Source organism: Bos indicus x Bos taurus, chromosome X (genome assembly GCF_003369695.1).
Source record: "Bos indicus x Bos taurus breed Angus x Brahman F1 hybrid chromosome X, Bos_hybrid_MaternalHap_v2.0, whole genome shotgun sequence".
Taxonomy (NCBI): domain Eukaryota; kingdom Metazoa; phylum Chordata; class Mammalia; order Artiodactyla; family Bovidae; genus Bos; species Bos indicus x Bos taurus.
Genome location: NC_040105.1, coordinates 48,377,444 through 48,392,920, shown reverse-complemented (window position 1 = coordinate 48,392,920; position 15,477 = coordinate 48,377,444). Strand labels below are relative to the sequence as shown.

Below are 15,477 nucleotides of genomic sequence, written 5' to 3'. Positions count from 1 at the left end.
AAGTCAGTTGCACTAACAGGGAAAATTTGAAAGATAAATTACAGAAGCAATTTCATTTATAATACCACGAAAAGAATAAAATACCTAGACATTATTTAACCAAAGAGGTAAAAGATTTGTAGAAATAAAACTATAAACCATTGATAAAATACACATGAAAGTGGAAATACATCCCATGTTCATAAGTCAGAAGAATTAATATTGTTAAAATGTCAATTCCACATGAGCAATATGTAATCTTAAGGGACTCCAAGCAGCAAAATAATCTTGGGGGTAAAAAGAACAAACTGGAAGACATTACATGTTCTGATTTTAATACTTACTACAAAGCTACAGTAATCAAACCAGTGTGGTAGTAGCATAAGGACAACAGATATATAGACCAATGGAATAGCATATAGAGCCCAGAAATAAATCCTCACAGATATGAGGACAACTTTTTAAACAAATGGTATTGAGAAAACTGAATTTACATATGCAAAAGAGTGGCTGTACCTTTACCTAACATCATATGCAAAAAAATTAACTAAAAATGGATCAAAGTTCTAAATTTGCCTAAAACAATACAACTGTTTATAAACATATGGCAAAATCTTCATGACACTGGATTTGGCAATGATTTTTTTGGCTATGACATGAAAGGCACAGGTAATTAAAAAAATACTGTATTTCATAAAAAAGAAAACATTAAATGTGTATCAAGAGACACTACCAACATGGTCTACCTGGTGGTCTAGTGGTTAAGATTCCACACTTCCAAGTCAGGGGTGCAGGTTCAACCCCTGGTTGGGGAGCTAAGATCCTACATGCCATGAAACACAGCCAAGGGAAAAAAAAAAGAAGAAGAAAAGTACCAACAGAGTGAAAAGGCAGTCCACAGAATGTGAGAAAATATTTGCAAATCATATGTGACAAGGGATTAGTATCCAGAATATATAGAGAACTCCTAAAACTCAACAACAAAAAAATAATTCAAATAAAGATGCACAAAGGACTTGAATAGACATTTTTCCAAAGAAGATATACAAACAGTCAGTGGGCACATGGAAAGATGCTCAACATCACTAATTATCAGGAAAATGCAAGTCAAAACTGCAATGAGCTATCTCCTCATACCTATTAGGATAGATCATATGAGAAAAATAAGTGTTGCCAAGGATGTATAGAAATTGGAACACTTGTGCACTGATGGTGGGAGTGTAAAATGGTGCAGTTACTGTGGAAAATACCATGGTAGTTCCTCAAATAAAACTAGAGCTACCATAAGATCCAGCAATTTCATTTCTGTGTATATACCCAAAGCAATTGAAAGCATGTCTCAAAGAAACATTTGTGTACCCATATTCATAGCAATATTATTCCCAACAGCTAAAATGTGGAAGCAAACCAACTGTTCACTAATAAACAAATGAATAAGTTTAGCAAAACTTATATACCTACAGCGCAAATTCTGCAATATACTACAACATGGCTAGACCTTAAGGACATTATACTAAGTGAAATGTCAGACACAAAAAGACAAATATTGTATAATTCCACTTATATGAGGTACTTAAGGTAATCAAGATCATAGAGACAGAAGATATTAATAGAATGGTGATTGACAAGGGTTGGGGGGATAATAGGTAATAATTTGTTAATTGGTATAGTGTTTCAGTTTTACAAGATGGAAAGAGTATGGAAATGGATGGTGGTGATGGCTGTGCAATGTTATGAATATATTTAATACCATTGAACTACATACTTTAAAATGATTAAGATGGTAAATTTTATGCTAAACATATTTTGCCACAATAAAATATTGAAGGGGAAAAAAAGACTGGGGACCTATCCTGAATACCAGCTAATGATAGCTCTTTTATACTTAACACTCAATCTCTTTTCCAAACCAAGGTGTGTTTCTGCTCCTGATTATCTCCCTATCCAGCTAATGAAACACCAATTGTCCATTATCAGAACTCAGAAAATCAACTGGTAAATACCTAACCCCAGAACATGGTCTATTATATTATTTCATTTTCAAAATTTTGTCCCATCTAATCTATCTTGTTGCCTGGCTCTATGAATGTGTTGGGTATGTGAATAAGCCACACCCAACCTTCCTATACTATTTCAGTGCTATACTGTACTTTAGGCTTTTTAGATACCTTCCTTAGGTCAGGCCCTAAGCTTTGTTCGGCATTCCTCACCATAGCAACCATGTCTACATGTCATGCCATTTGCTCCTGGTCCTATATTTCCAAGATTCTGAACAGTCTTACTGCCTTAAATAGCCTCTCAGAAATATACCTAGAGAATAATGTTTAACAGTATGATCTGTACAGTACTGCTATGAGAAGATGTTCAATGTAAAAAAAAAAAGTTTCAGTAGTCAAATATATATAAGAAATGATGTATATTTTACTCCCATCATGGAGATTCATGGTAAACAAAAATAAATCCACAGCTCTGGGAAGCCCTGCACCAAAGAATACTATTTGACTAGGTTTAACTTAGTGTTTTGCAGACATTTTCAGACCCATAACCCTTTTCCACAAAACACTACTCTCTTGGGACTCATTCTGAGAAATGTTGGTCTACAGCATGTTTCTGAGTAGCCACCAGGCTCCAGTTTTTAAGCCCTCCCCAATTCTCTGGCTCTAGTCAATTAAATTCATAAGTTAAGAATTCCTCACCCAGAATTCCAAGATGCTTATCCTCCTCCAGCTGCACCTTTTCCTGGAATGTCTCATCTTGGAAGGCTTCATATCGAACTTTCCAGTAAGTGCCCCCAATTCGGATGGAGCTCTTCTGGAAGAATTTATCTGAGCCACTGGCATATAAGGAGGCAAATATCAAATTATTTAGCCATATATCAAATAAACTCCTGTTGCACACTTGTTCTTATCAAGTTATGGATCTTTGTTTAGGAAGGACCTCAGAGATCATCCAGGTTAACATCCATCTAGTGAAGGTATCTCGTCTGGCAAAATACAAATTAATGATACATAGCTTCTGCTTTAGCCTTTTCAAGATCAGGGAACTCATTTTCAGAGAAAATAATTCCTCTTACTGTTGGATAGTTTTTACGATTGGAGTTCTTTATAGTAGGCTGAAATCTTCTTGCTTGTAAGTTCTAGATGCTGGGATCAGTTCTATTCTCCAGAGTTACGTAGTCTTATATCTGTCCTTAATCATCCTCAGGTACTCTAAATCCTTTCTCCCCTTAGTATCTTTCATTTAAAAATGAAAGTGCACTAACTTAGAAAGAATAGTTGTAGATTCTTAGAAGTCATGCTGACACCCAAGTGCCTACTTTCCTATATTTTCTGCAGATTCATTCTATTATTTCCTACTGGAGAATAAACATGATTTGATGTTCTATAGTATTTTCCATAAACTCTCTTAGTCATCTATCAAGTGCATCTTTTAAAAAGACCTGGAATCACTGATAGCCCAGTAAGTCAGTGTAACTTAAGGCCCAGCAACTGATTAGGGCACCAAACTTCTACTCTATCTTGCCCATATCTGAGTCATGGATGAAGCATGAAAATTTGGAGAAATTCCTCAAAAAGGAGGGACATGGTATGACCATAAGGCAGGTTCCTTCCCCTCTTCTTATACTTTTCAGAGTACATTTTACACTTCAGCTTAAATGTGTCCTTCAGACTATGGTAAAGAAAGAAAGGAGCAACATGATAAATAAATGGTAGATTAGAATTGGAGAAATGTCATTTTAAATTACATGACCCCATCTTGGCCTTCTTTACTGCTTGGACCCCTGGCTGGGAATATTTCAGATGACCATACAAAAAGCTTTATAACTCTCCAAGAGCAGGCACTCCTGTAGGGTCACGAGAATTTGATTAATAGTTGTGCCATTAACTCCAGACAATGATTATGATCCCCAAGTGAAGTGAGAGATTTCTGAGATGGAGTAATAGGTGTTTGTGGGTAGACTAAGGAGTAGAGAAAGGAAACACATTACTTCTTACCTGCCTGGCTCCCTCAAGTTCTTTCCCGTACTCCCATCATGCCCCATAGGGCCATAGTCCCATTGAATCTCATGGGCCTCAATGAAGTACTGCCGGACTTTGCCTGTGAGTAAGTTCATGGGAGGTGCCATGGAGCAAGACTTGACCTTGTAGAGTGCTTGCATGCCATCTGGAGGAAAAACATCAGGGCTGGCTCCATTCTACCCAATACATCTTTTACCCAGGTGACTCATCTTCCTCCTTTTCCTAATGTTTCCCACTTTCTCCCTTCACTAGGCTCTTTATCCCTCCCTCTAAATGAGCTACTTTCTCTCACTCCTAAAGAGCCTGACTGGGAGACAGGGAGTGCAAGTGGGAATTCAAGTATCTCCCACCTGCTTATCACTACTAACTCATTTATCAGACCTTTATTCTTGCCTCTGCAAAATGCTTACACTGTAGCAACATCACAGAAATTGAAGTCAAAATACCTGAATTCCAAGTCCAAGCCTTATCACTATCTATAGGAATTTAGGAAAGTCACTTCCTAGATCTGAGCTTAACCTCTGATTTGTAAATGGGGAGAATAGAGAAATCTACTACACTAGGCCCATGGGAGCATCAAATTTTAAAAAGAGTGTTATTTGTAAAATGGGAAGCTTCCAAAGTAAAGGAACATCTACATATGAAGATGAAGCTCCACACTTGGGACTGTCAGGAAAGTGTAGATTCTAAGTAGTGTTTCCAAAAGTGGAGTTGTTACATTGAGGCATAGTGGTAATAGATGATATTGTGTTATATTTGCTTGGCTGTGTATATAGGTCACTCAGGTACATTATCTCATTTGAGTCTCACAACATCCCAAGGAGATCTGAAATTTGAAATTAGAAATCTGAGCTTTGAAGAAAGAGGAAATAAGGATATTCATTTTCATTGAATGTGTACTATCTGCTAGAACCTTTTTTGGGTGATTTACATATTTTAGTTACTTCCTTCAGTCCTCATAACTAGCCTGTGAAACAGACTTAATGTCCCCTTTTGCAGATGAAGTTTTCTTTCTAAGGATCAGAGAGGTTACATAACTTGCCCAAGATTACACAGCTAGTCAGAGGTAGAATTAAGATTTAAGTGCCTATCTTCCAACTGCACATTTGAGTGCTCATTTTCTTCTCTTGTATCCAGTCTTGGTCTCATCATTCCCTCATCTCTAAGCTTCAAAATCCCATTATTTCTCTGAAACCTCTTTACAACTTTTTAAGGTGGGAATTATTATTGCAATATTGCAATCCTCAGATGAGGAAACATAGACACAAAAAATGTGACATGACTTACCAAAGGTTCACTCATCCATTCCTCTACTATCTTATGTTAGAGACGGGGAAGATAAAACCCAGAGAGCATGCCCAAGGTCAACCTGCAATTTAATGACTGAGCCAAGAATGAATCTGGAATCCCAGAATTCTAATGTTTCATTGTTTACATCCACTTATCTCACCTGAAAGACCAATCTTATGGCTCCAGGTCAGAAACCCAGGCTCCTGATAACCATCACTGCCACCTACCTCCTATATCTAAAGGATCAGAGATGGTGGATCTCACCTTGCAAATGACTATTCACTTGGCAGCTGATTAACCAGGTGCCAGGTTCCTGGGGCACCATCTCAGCACTCACAAAAGTGGCTGGAAAGATATGAGCCACATCAGTTCTATGACCTCGGATGGTCAGCATCTGTCCATGGAAGAAAACTGTGTGGACATCTACCTCATTGCCCATGCCAAACAAGTGCCAGGCCACACGTTTCTGTGCACACATACTTAGATCTGGCAAGTTTCCAAATACAAAGCCATTTATTGCTGCAAAATAAAATACAAAGAAAATATCAGAGTTAGGAAATGATAGCCCAATGAGAGAAGCCTTACCATCTGATAATAATAATAGGTAACACTTAGGTGAGGTTTTGAAGAGTAAACTGTGCTGACCGTATGCATCATCTCGTATAAATCTCACAAACAGTCCTGGGAAATAGGCAGAATTCACTAGTATGGAAAAAAAATGTGAAAATCTAGGCTCAGAGAGGTAAAGTTATTAATACTTCTCTCCCAAAACCACAGAGGTATTAAGTGGTAGAGCCAGGATTCGAACCCAGCAATCTGAGGAAGCTTTCTAAGAAATGGAGTTTTATTTTATAAGCCTTCTTTCCTTCTAGGCCAATTTCATTCTGAAATTTCCACAGGGAAATTGTCAAGTTAACTAACTAATTGTCATTACAAGCAATTGGTATAAAACTCAAGAGAAATTTGAGCTGTCCAAACCATCTTTCACATATTCTCCTTGAGTTTTCACCTCCCCTTGGGACTCTGGTTTTGAGCCTGCCTCTGTCACTATGTAAATCACTCCTATAATTAAACAAAAGCAAAAGCAACTTTTTTCATTTCTAAAATCCATTTTCTGTCCATGCCTTAGGACTTCTGTGCCTTTTGTTTTAAATTTAATTAAAATGGTTGTGGTGTTGGAGAAGACTCTTGAGAGTCCCTTGGACTGCAAGAAGATCCAACCAGTCCATCCAAAAGGAGATCAGTCCTGAGTGTTCATTGGAAGGACTGATGTTGAAGCTGAAATTCCAATACTTTGGCCACCTGATGCGAAGAGCTGAATCATTTGAAAAGACCCTGATGCTGGGAAAGATTGAGGGCAGGAGGAGAAGGGGATGACAGAGGATGAGATGGTTGGATGGCATCACCGACTTGATGGACATGGGTTTGGGTGGATTCTGGGAATTGGTGATGGACAGGGAGGCCTGGCGTGCTGCAGTTCATGGGGTCGCAAAGAGTCGGACATGACTGAGCGACTGAACTGAATTGAACTGAACACACTTATGGGAACTCATTTCTTTTCTCTACAAAACATGTAATTTTTTCCAGTTTGCATCCTTTTTAGAACAAAGAAATGTTAACTACTTATATCATTGGGCAACCCTAGCCAGTGACTAAGCATAGAGTATATGACTTTGAAATTAACAACCCTGGGCTGTTCCATATTGTAAGGCAAGGTACCTAATGGCAAGAGCATAGTCTATGAGGTCAGAGAGATTAGGGTTGGAATTTTAGCTGTGCTGTTTATTTTCTGTGTAATCCTACAGCCTTGGTTTACTCATGAGTGAAACATGGAAAAGCCACCTACAACTCATGGTCCTCATGAGGATTAAAAAGAACCAGGTATGTGAAAACATTCACCAAATACTAGGCCCAGTGGAGAACCTCAATCAGTGTTCACTGTTATATGTGGTCAATTACTCCCAGCTCACCGTGCATCCTATTGCTCTTCTGAAAGTCCTCATCTTCTTTGTCCACTGAGGCAGGGTCTGAGCAGTAAGTGGCAATGTTCTCATTGATATGCCAGCTAAGGTTCTCATCTATCACACTAAAAAGGAGGAAGAAATCATTGTCCACATCCTGCCGCCGAGGAGGGAAGCTCCCATCCAGGGTTCCTATTGAAAGAAAGAAAAGAGCCTTTAAGAACCTTCTTTGTTTAGCAACAGTAAGCTGTAAGGGGTACTCACAATTAAGAATAGAAAGAGTGGAGCCTTAAGAGTCCATCAGCAACAGAAAAGTAGATAGAACCTTCTGCTGCTAATTTCTATTTCCAAATTCCTTAGATAAAGTCACCAGTTCAGTTGAGCCTAGGACTTGAAGGTGAAGTACACAGAATCTAGAATAATTCCCTCCCATCATCCCTGCCTATGTCTTCAACTCAGGGCCTTAATTTGACCACAACACACAGGTCTTCAGGACTGACTATACCTTAAACATATCACATTTCCAACCAAACTTACAATCCTCCCCAAATTCTGATGGCTACACTTTCAATACTATCCAAAAAACTATTAATACACATTTATTCTTATGTAACTTGATTTTCATCATTACTAATTTGAGTTTTTTTTTTAATGAAATAAGAAAAAAAAAGTAGCAAAGTATTTTTTAAATATATTTTTTTTTTTAAATAATTAAATAGAAAAAAATAGTGAAAAGGGAGTTTGGTAGAGTTTATTCCTGCTAAAAAATGGGGGTGTTAAATTAATGCTCTCCAGGCTGTTGCTCAATATGTAGGTGATTCAATTATATCACAGCTCCCTCTAGATATCCCAAATTGTATCTTCAGCTCACACTTGGGGCTTATACCTCTTTTACAGGTTATAAGGGGTCCAATGAGACCAGTAGCAATATCTCGTGGTGCATCTACATGAGAATGGTAGACCCAGGTGAGGCATGCTGGGTCAGCATCAGTGGGTGCATGGCCTTCTGGAATGGTCCAGTTGTAGATGTGGCTGCCTCCTGGGGGTACAGAATCATCAGCTTTCAACCAACCAGAGGAACCATCTGGATACAAGGAACCTAAGAAATGAAATTGCACATGCTCAGTCCCAGGGTGAGAGAGACCTAGCAGATAGAGAAATCAGGAGAGTGCTGACATATGAGATATCTAGTTTCAGTTTTGTGGAAGGTAGAGTTCTAAAGTTCAGCACAGTATTCCTCACAACCTGAGGAAGGCCAGATTCAGGTAATATCTAGTCAAGAACCCTAGACTTTAAATCAACAGCAGGTTAAAAAGGTAGCAGCCCTTGGGGAAGGAGATATAGCCATTGAAAGTACTATACAGCTTAACCTAGTAATGTTCCAGTGCAAAGCCAATGACATGGAGGCAAGAGAGAATAAAAATTCCCTTCCTCTGAGCACTCACTTTGGAAAACAAAAAGCAGACAACCACAGAATTTCAGTCTGAAGGCAGCTCAATTATCAAATGGTCTACTTATGAAAGAGAAAACAGAGGGAAAATAACTTGTCCAAGATGATACAGGGAGTTAACAATCAAGTTAGGACCTTCTTATTTCTCTATTCCTCACTCACTGGTGTGTCAGTATTATAAACTGTTGGGCCTGGGATAGTGGGAGCTATGGATGAGTAAACCAATCTTTCTATTAAGAAGAAAATTCACAGAACACTCCTCTATTTCCAAGACAGTCAAATATTTTATGGGAATTCCATTCAAGCAATTTTTTGTGATAAAAAGTAAATTGAATCTCTACATTTTTAAGGAATAATTGAGGTTTAGAGAGGGGCAGTGACTTGCCCAAAGTTACACAGTGTATGAATAGCAGAGCTGATAATGGTACCCATATTTTCTCTGGGGAGAGTAACTGGCACCTCAGTTCAAAAAAGAAGACTATCTTCATTCCCAGCTTCTCTCTCTCTCATAAGACAGTAAAGAAAAAGGGATATTTGTTGCAAGTAGGAGAAATAAAGGATGGGATATTTTACCTTCTGAGTCCTTTTCATAGAATACACCATGGGGATGGATGGTATAGGGACGAGTGGCAAAATTCTTCAAGTGGATAAGGATGACATCTCCCACCTCAGCCCTCAACACTGGCCCCAGGAAGCCCAACCAGGCTGGCTGGACCATTTCATCCATGTATGAGCCATCCTTGTATTCCTTGTAGATGGTCTTCTTGTAGCTGTTCCCTATTCGGTTCTTGTCAGACTTCAAGAAGCTAGCAGCTACTCTGGGAAGGAAGGAAAGAGAGACTCACATTTTTGCCTTTCTTCTAGAGGAAGCTGACCAAAAAGTGACCATTTTTGTTTAGGGCAAAATAAGAAGAAATGGGATTGTACTGATCAAAATATTAAAGCCTTAGGCTAGGATCTGATTGTTAGACAATGAGAAGTATTAACTTAGAGTGTATGAATTTGCCGATATGCACTTTTAACCTACAAAATGGGTTCCTCAGGTGGGATAGTGGTAAAGAACCTGCCTGCCAATACAGGAGACATAAGGGATGTGGGTTTGATCCAGGGTTGAGAAGATTCCCTTTAGGAGAGCACGGCAACACACTCCAGTATTCTTGCATGGAGAATCCCATGGACAGAGGAGCTTGGCGGATTATAATCCATAGGGTCGCAAAGAGTCAGACATGACTGAAGCAATTTACCACTCATGCACACAACCTATAAAATAGACAGATTCACTCACTACAGCCTAATATATAGTAGTGAGGAGGCAACCAACTATGAACTGATCCTTTTTAAGTGCTCAACTTCCTATCCAGTTGGCTTGACTTACTGTTGTCCTGCTATATACGGGAAGTCTTACAGCATAATGTTAAGATCATAAACTCTGGAGCCAGGAAGTTTCAATTAAATGCCAATATTGCCATTTCCCCTGGAGAAGGGCATGGCAACCCACTCCCATATTCTTTCCTGGAAAATCCCCATGGACAGAGGAGCCTGGTGGGCTATAGTCCACAGGATCACAAAGAGTCAGACACGACTGAAGTGACCTAGCATGCATGGATTGCCATTTTCAAATCTGTAGGACTTTTAACAGTTTACTTAACTTCTCTGAGTATAATTTCTCCATCTGTAAGATGGAGGCAATCATGGTACCAGCTGTTACTGGTGAAAAGAGTTTAGAAAAATGCTTGGGAAATAGTTAAAGAAAAAAACCACAATGTTATGTATTACTTCAATGTATTGGAAATGGAGGATAACAAAGTTATCCCTCAAGGATACTTTTAATCCAGATTCTGTGACTCCAAAACTAGATAATTAGAAAGATGGTTCATCAAAAAAAAAAAAGGATGACTTTTTCTTACTCAAATTCTTCCTAGAGAACTCTGAGATGTTACTGTCAACTTTGGAAAACTCTGATGCTTTGGAGAGACAACATGATTCATGATCACAAAAGATTTTTTAATACATTAATTTTTTTTCAGCTGATATTTCTGGAATGCATGCAGAGCTCTAAGATCAAGAAAATTTATTCCTGTAGGATCTGTGAGAGGCTGAATGGTGAGAGGAGTACCAACTTTGTATCCACATTACCCAGGTTCAAATCCTAAATTTTCCATTTACTGTTGGACTTGGGGAAGTCATTTGATCTCCCTGAGCCTCAGTTTTTTCATCTATAAGATGAGAGTATTCATATTCACCTCTTAGTTTCTATAACAATTAGGTGAGACAAAGTATATAAATTTCTAATATGGTGCCTGTTACAAAATGTTATATAAGTGATAGCTATTACTGTTCTTTCCTTGATTCTAAGGCTGATCTTATTTTTTCACATTTTCACATATCTTAAATCAGTATAGTTCCATTGAACTATTTGCAGCATACATACACCACACACATCTTACCAACACTGTATATATTTCATGTTTCTTTCCTGTTTAAAAGCTAAACACCTATTATTAAAACAGCATAGTGGATATCACCTTAGAAATCAAGGAAATATGGAATGACCTTTAAGACTCTAAAAATGCTGAGGCATCTCAGTGTGGAAAAGCAGACTCCATATGAGATACTGCCTCCTGGGTCAATTAGTTGTTTCTCAGGAAATGCACCGCTGGGATTATGGCCCAGAGAGATCTGGAGCTGACTGCAACCACACCCTGGGAAAAGGTCCTCAAGAGCTACCTACTGACCTCAAGGGTGCCCCTCCCTAACTCCATCTCTAATTTCACAAGAGATTAAACCTACATGTCACTTTCCAGAGGCTGGTTCGTGATGATATTCCTTCCCTTAGGAGCATAGTTCCACCGCACATCCTGGATCCCCAGGTAGTAGACTCTAGTAGTCCCATCAGTCAGTTGGGGCCACAGAGGTTGCATGAACAGCAGAGCCCAGAGGAGATGGCCTGACTCCATGGCCCACGTTACTCTGGGAAACAGGCAAATGAATAACTTCTGGTAAGGAAGAAAGAGAACAAAAGGACTTTGAATGTGTCTGGAAAAGTAGAGGCAAGACCTAGACTGGGTGACTGAGAACATAAAAACTGACTAGCCTAGAATCTCTGCCTTACCTGATTCCTTTCAACAAGTGTTCAAGGATCTCTACACATTGGACTTTGGAAGGAAAAGTTAAAAAGTCACTTGTACTGACTTTTTTAAGGTATCACTTTCTTCAGAAGAGAATTATGAGTTCATTTTCTTCAGCAGTGTAAAAAGAAGAGTATACTCTGGCCCTCAAATTAGGAAACAAGCATCAGTAGCCTAATTGAGTCACTGTTACTCACTCAGTACCCAAGTGAAGTCACTAATTCTCCCTGTGTCTCTATTTTCATCATTATCACTTTCCATCCCCTATAAACTGTGTTTAAAAATAAATGAGAATTCAGCAAAAATCATTTGCTATAACGTTCATAGATGCAAACTGGAAACAGCCAACATGCCCACAACATTATAATGGATGAGTAAATTGTATTTTATTTATATAATGAAATTCTGTATAGCAATAGTAATGAGCAAACTAACACTACATGAAAATATAGATGCCTCTCACTAATATAATACTGCAGAAAGAAACCAGACATAGAAGTACATATTATATGATTTCATTTATGTAAAGTACAAAATAGGCAAAGCCGATCTATGCTGTTAGAAGCTAGGATAATGTTTGCCCTTAAGGTAGGGATCACTGGCTGGTAGGGAAGAAGAAGAAGGCTTTTAGGTAATGTTCTGTTTCTCAATTTAACTATTGATTACGTGGATGTGTTCAGTCTATGAAAATACACCGAGCTGTGAACTTAGCACATTTATCAGAAGAAATATTCTTTGCTGTTTCTTTGCAATGCACAAATCCGTTTCATGTGTCCAATCTTGACTCAGAGTTAGAACTAAGCCTCTAGTCTCTCATTCTGATACATCAACAAGGCAGTTAGACTTCTTGGGGCTGATATGAAGCACTCAGTCATACCATACACAGACACAGTCAATCCAAGAAACACAATCAACATAACATATACACAAATATACATACACTTGCATATACATGGACACATGCAGTCTTATCTAAAAGCAGAGACACACACACTTGCATCCACATTAGTTCCACAGTGTCACATAGAGCCTTAGTCACTGTCATAATAATAATAATAATAATAACCTATAATGGAAAAAATCTGAAAAAGAATATATATATTTCTGAATCACTTTGGTATATACCAGAAATTAACACAATATTGAAAATCAACTATACTTCAGTTTAAAATAATAACAGTCAATATTTATAATGTGTGTATACGTCAGACATTGTTCAAAATCTTTTACAGAATAAATCATTCAATCCTCACAATAGTACTATGAAGCAAATATCTTTATTATCCCCATATTATTAGAAAGAAGAACTATAAAACAGAGATATAAGGTAATTTGTCAAAGTTCCCATAGTTAACAATTAGCAGAGTTGGCTTGTGTGGTAAAGGGAGTATGTGTTCAGTGTTTATGTTTTTCTTTTTCTGAAGTATAAGTAATTGACAATATTATATTAGTTTCATGTTAATTACCATGCTATACTACTTTTCACAAAATATATTTGCACATGCACAGAGAACATTTGCAGGCATATCTTGCTTTATTATGCTTCACTTTAATTTACTTCACAGACATCATGTTTTTTACAAACTGAAGATTTGTGGCGGTTCTGCATTGTCAGGTGATGTTTAGCACTTTTTAGCAATAATATTTTAAAATTGATATACATACATTTTTAAAGACATAATGCTATTATACACTTAATTGACTACAGTATAGCATAAACATGACTTTTATATGCACTAAAAAATAAAAAAAAGTGTGAAGATTTATTACAACATGAACTTTACTGCAGAAGTTTGGAACTGAACCTGCAATATCTCCAAGGTATGCTTGTATGTGTTTATAGCTATTGCCATATCTGAGAATACCCCATATACTCTGAAATAAGCATGTAGTTATGTAGTTATGATCACTTCTAGAGAGACACATATATATTTATATAGGCAAAGATACATCTAATGAGTATCATTCACGATGATGATAATAATGATGGTAACAATCATTCATAGAGAAACTACAAAAAACATGATGCTCAGTTTTTACATAAATTATTTCACTAAATCCTCAACCTAACCACATGATATTAGGGATTTTAATTGAAAACAGAAAGTAAAAATATGCACAGAGTCACATGTGGATAGGAAATGCCCAGATATTTATTTACCTTGATTGATAAATAGAACTATGGACCTCTCTAAAAATTCTCAAACCCTTCCACACAAAGCAGTGGCCCAAGTGTGTAACCCTCAGTTTTCATATGACATTTGGAAGAAGCCCTTGATATGGGGGAGAACCTGCCTTCCCTGGAGAATCCCATGGACAGAGGAGCCTGGCGGGCCATGGTCCATGGGGTTGCAGGGAGTCGGACATGACTGAAGTGACTAAGCACATTGTCTTGGATTCTTCTAAAACCTGGCTTTCCTGCAGACCAATTGTGTAGACTTGGGTAATACTTAGGCACTCTGAACCGGTTTTCTTATCTATAAAATATATCTAATACTATAAGCTTTGGAGAAGTAAATTAGAAAACTTACATGAAAAGGCCCCAGGACAATTAGTGTTTAGAATATAACAAACTATAACTGTTGGTTTCCTTCCTCTTCTTTCTCCCTCCTGGTGACAGTTTGTTAACTTATCTTTACTGTCTCCCACACATCATGTATTTCAACTCTAAGGGCTAACTTAAATCTTATCTGCTCCAGAAGGCCCCCTGTAGCCTCTTCATATCACTGTCCTCTGAAAAACTACTTACTCTAAATAGCATAAAATGGCATGAAGTCAGACTTTTTATTATTATTACTTTTGTCTCATAAGCTGCCTCATGAACTGTCTTTATTTACCAGCTTGGACTATAAATCCCTTGAGAGTGGATGTAGTATCTTAGAAGTCTTTGTGTATCTATTGAAAGATACTTTGATGGGAGCCCTGCAGTTACATTTTACATTGAAGACACAGGCTTTGGAATCAGACTACCTAAACAAACCCTGGCTTCACTTTTCCTAGCTGTGTGACTTGATAAACTGCTTTACTTCTCTGGCCCTTGTGTTTTCATCTTAAATGGAATTAATATTATTTACTACTTCTCAGGGTAGTTCTGAGGATTAAATGAAATAAGATCTTTAAGTGAATAGAACACAAATAAATATTTAAGTGCACCAGTAAAAGACCAAAAGGCTTTAGTGGCTATGATTATTACAGATAAGGAAATAGATTTAAAAACGAAAATTGCCAGGCTCACAAAGCTTTAACATTTTATGGATATCCATAACACAAACACATTCATAAGTTCCTATATACAATAATACATTGTAAGCATACAGGCACATGTATATGGCTGAGATTAGTTTCTTTGGAAGCAAAATGATATAATGAAAAGAACCAGAACTTTTGAATCAGATAAACTCACGTTTGAGTACTGTTTTCAAATGTGTTTGAAAGAAATAGATAGGGACTTAGTAAGTATCTGATAAATATAATTTCTCATTTCCTCTAGTCACTAACTTCCTATTTCACTCCCAAAGATGCATTTGTTGTTGCTATTACTATTGTTATTTTTAAATTAAGTTTGTTATTATAAAACAAAAGAAAGGGAGAACCCATAAGATTCTTTTAGAATCATTTGTATATTTCATAGTAAAATTGAAAGACTCTAG

At 37.5% G+C, this 15,477-nt stretch overlaps 1 protein-coding gene across 6 annotated transcripts in view; it reads right to left on the bottom strand.

Moving 5' to 3' along the window:
- Nucleotides 1-15,477, bottom strand: part of HEPH (hephaestin) — a 138,082-nt gene that overhangs the window by 119,845 nt on the left and 2,760 nt on the right. For 4 of the 6 annotated variants that reach the window (XM_027534116.1, XM_027534117.1, XM_027534120.1 and 1 more), the window contains exons 2-8: nucleotides 11,490-11,695; nucleotides 9,273-9,517; nucleotides 8,136-8,348; nucleotides 7,259-7,441; nucleotides 5,553-5,807; nucleotides 3,975-4,143; nucleotides 2,676-2,812 (exon numbers count right to left, since the gene is read on the bottom strand). In XM_027534116.1, the coding sequence (XP_027389917.1) occupies nucleotides 2,676-2,812; nucleotides 3,975-4,143; nucleotides 5,553-5,807; nucleotides 7,259-7,441; nucleotides 8,136-8,348; nucleotides 9,273-9,517; nucleotides 11,490-11,695 (1,408 nt within the window). The remainder of the gene's footprint in view (nucleotides 1-2,675; nucleotides 2,813-3,974; nucleotides 4,144-5,552; nucleotides 5,808-7,258; nucleotides 7,442-8,135; nucleotides 8,349-9,272; nucleotides 9,518-11,489; nucleotides 11,696-15,477) is intronic. The other 2 variants (XM_027534118.1, XM_027534121.1) reach the window with 2 other exon arrangements.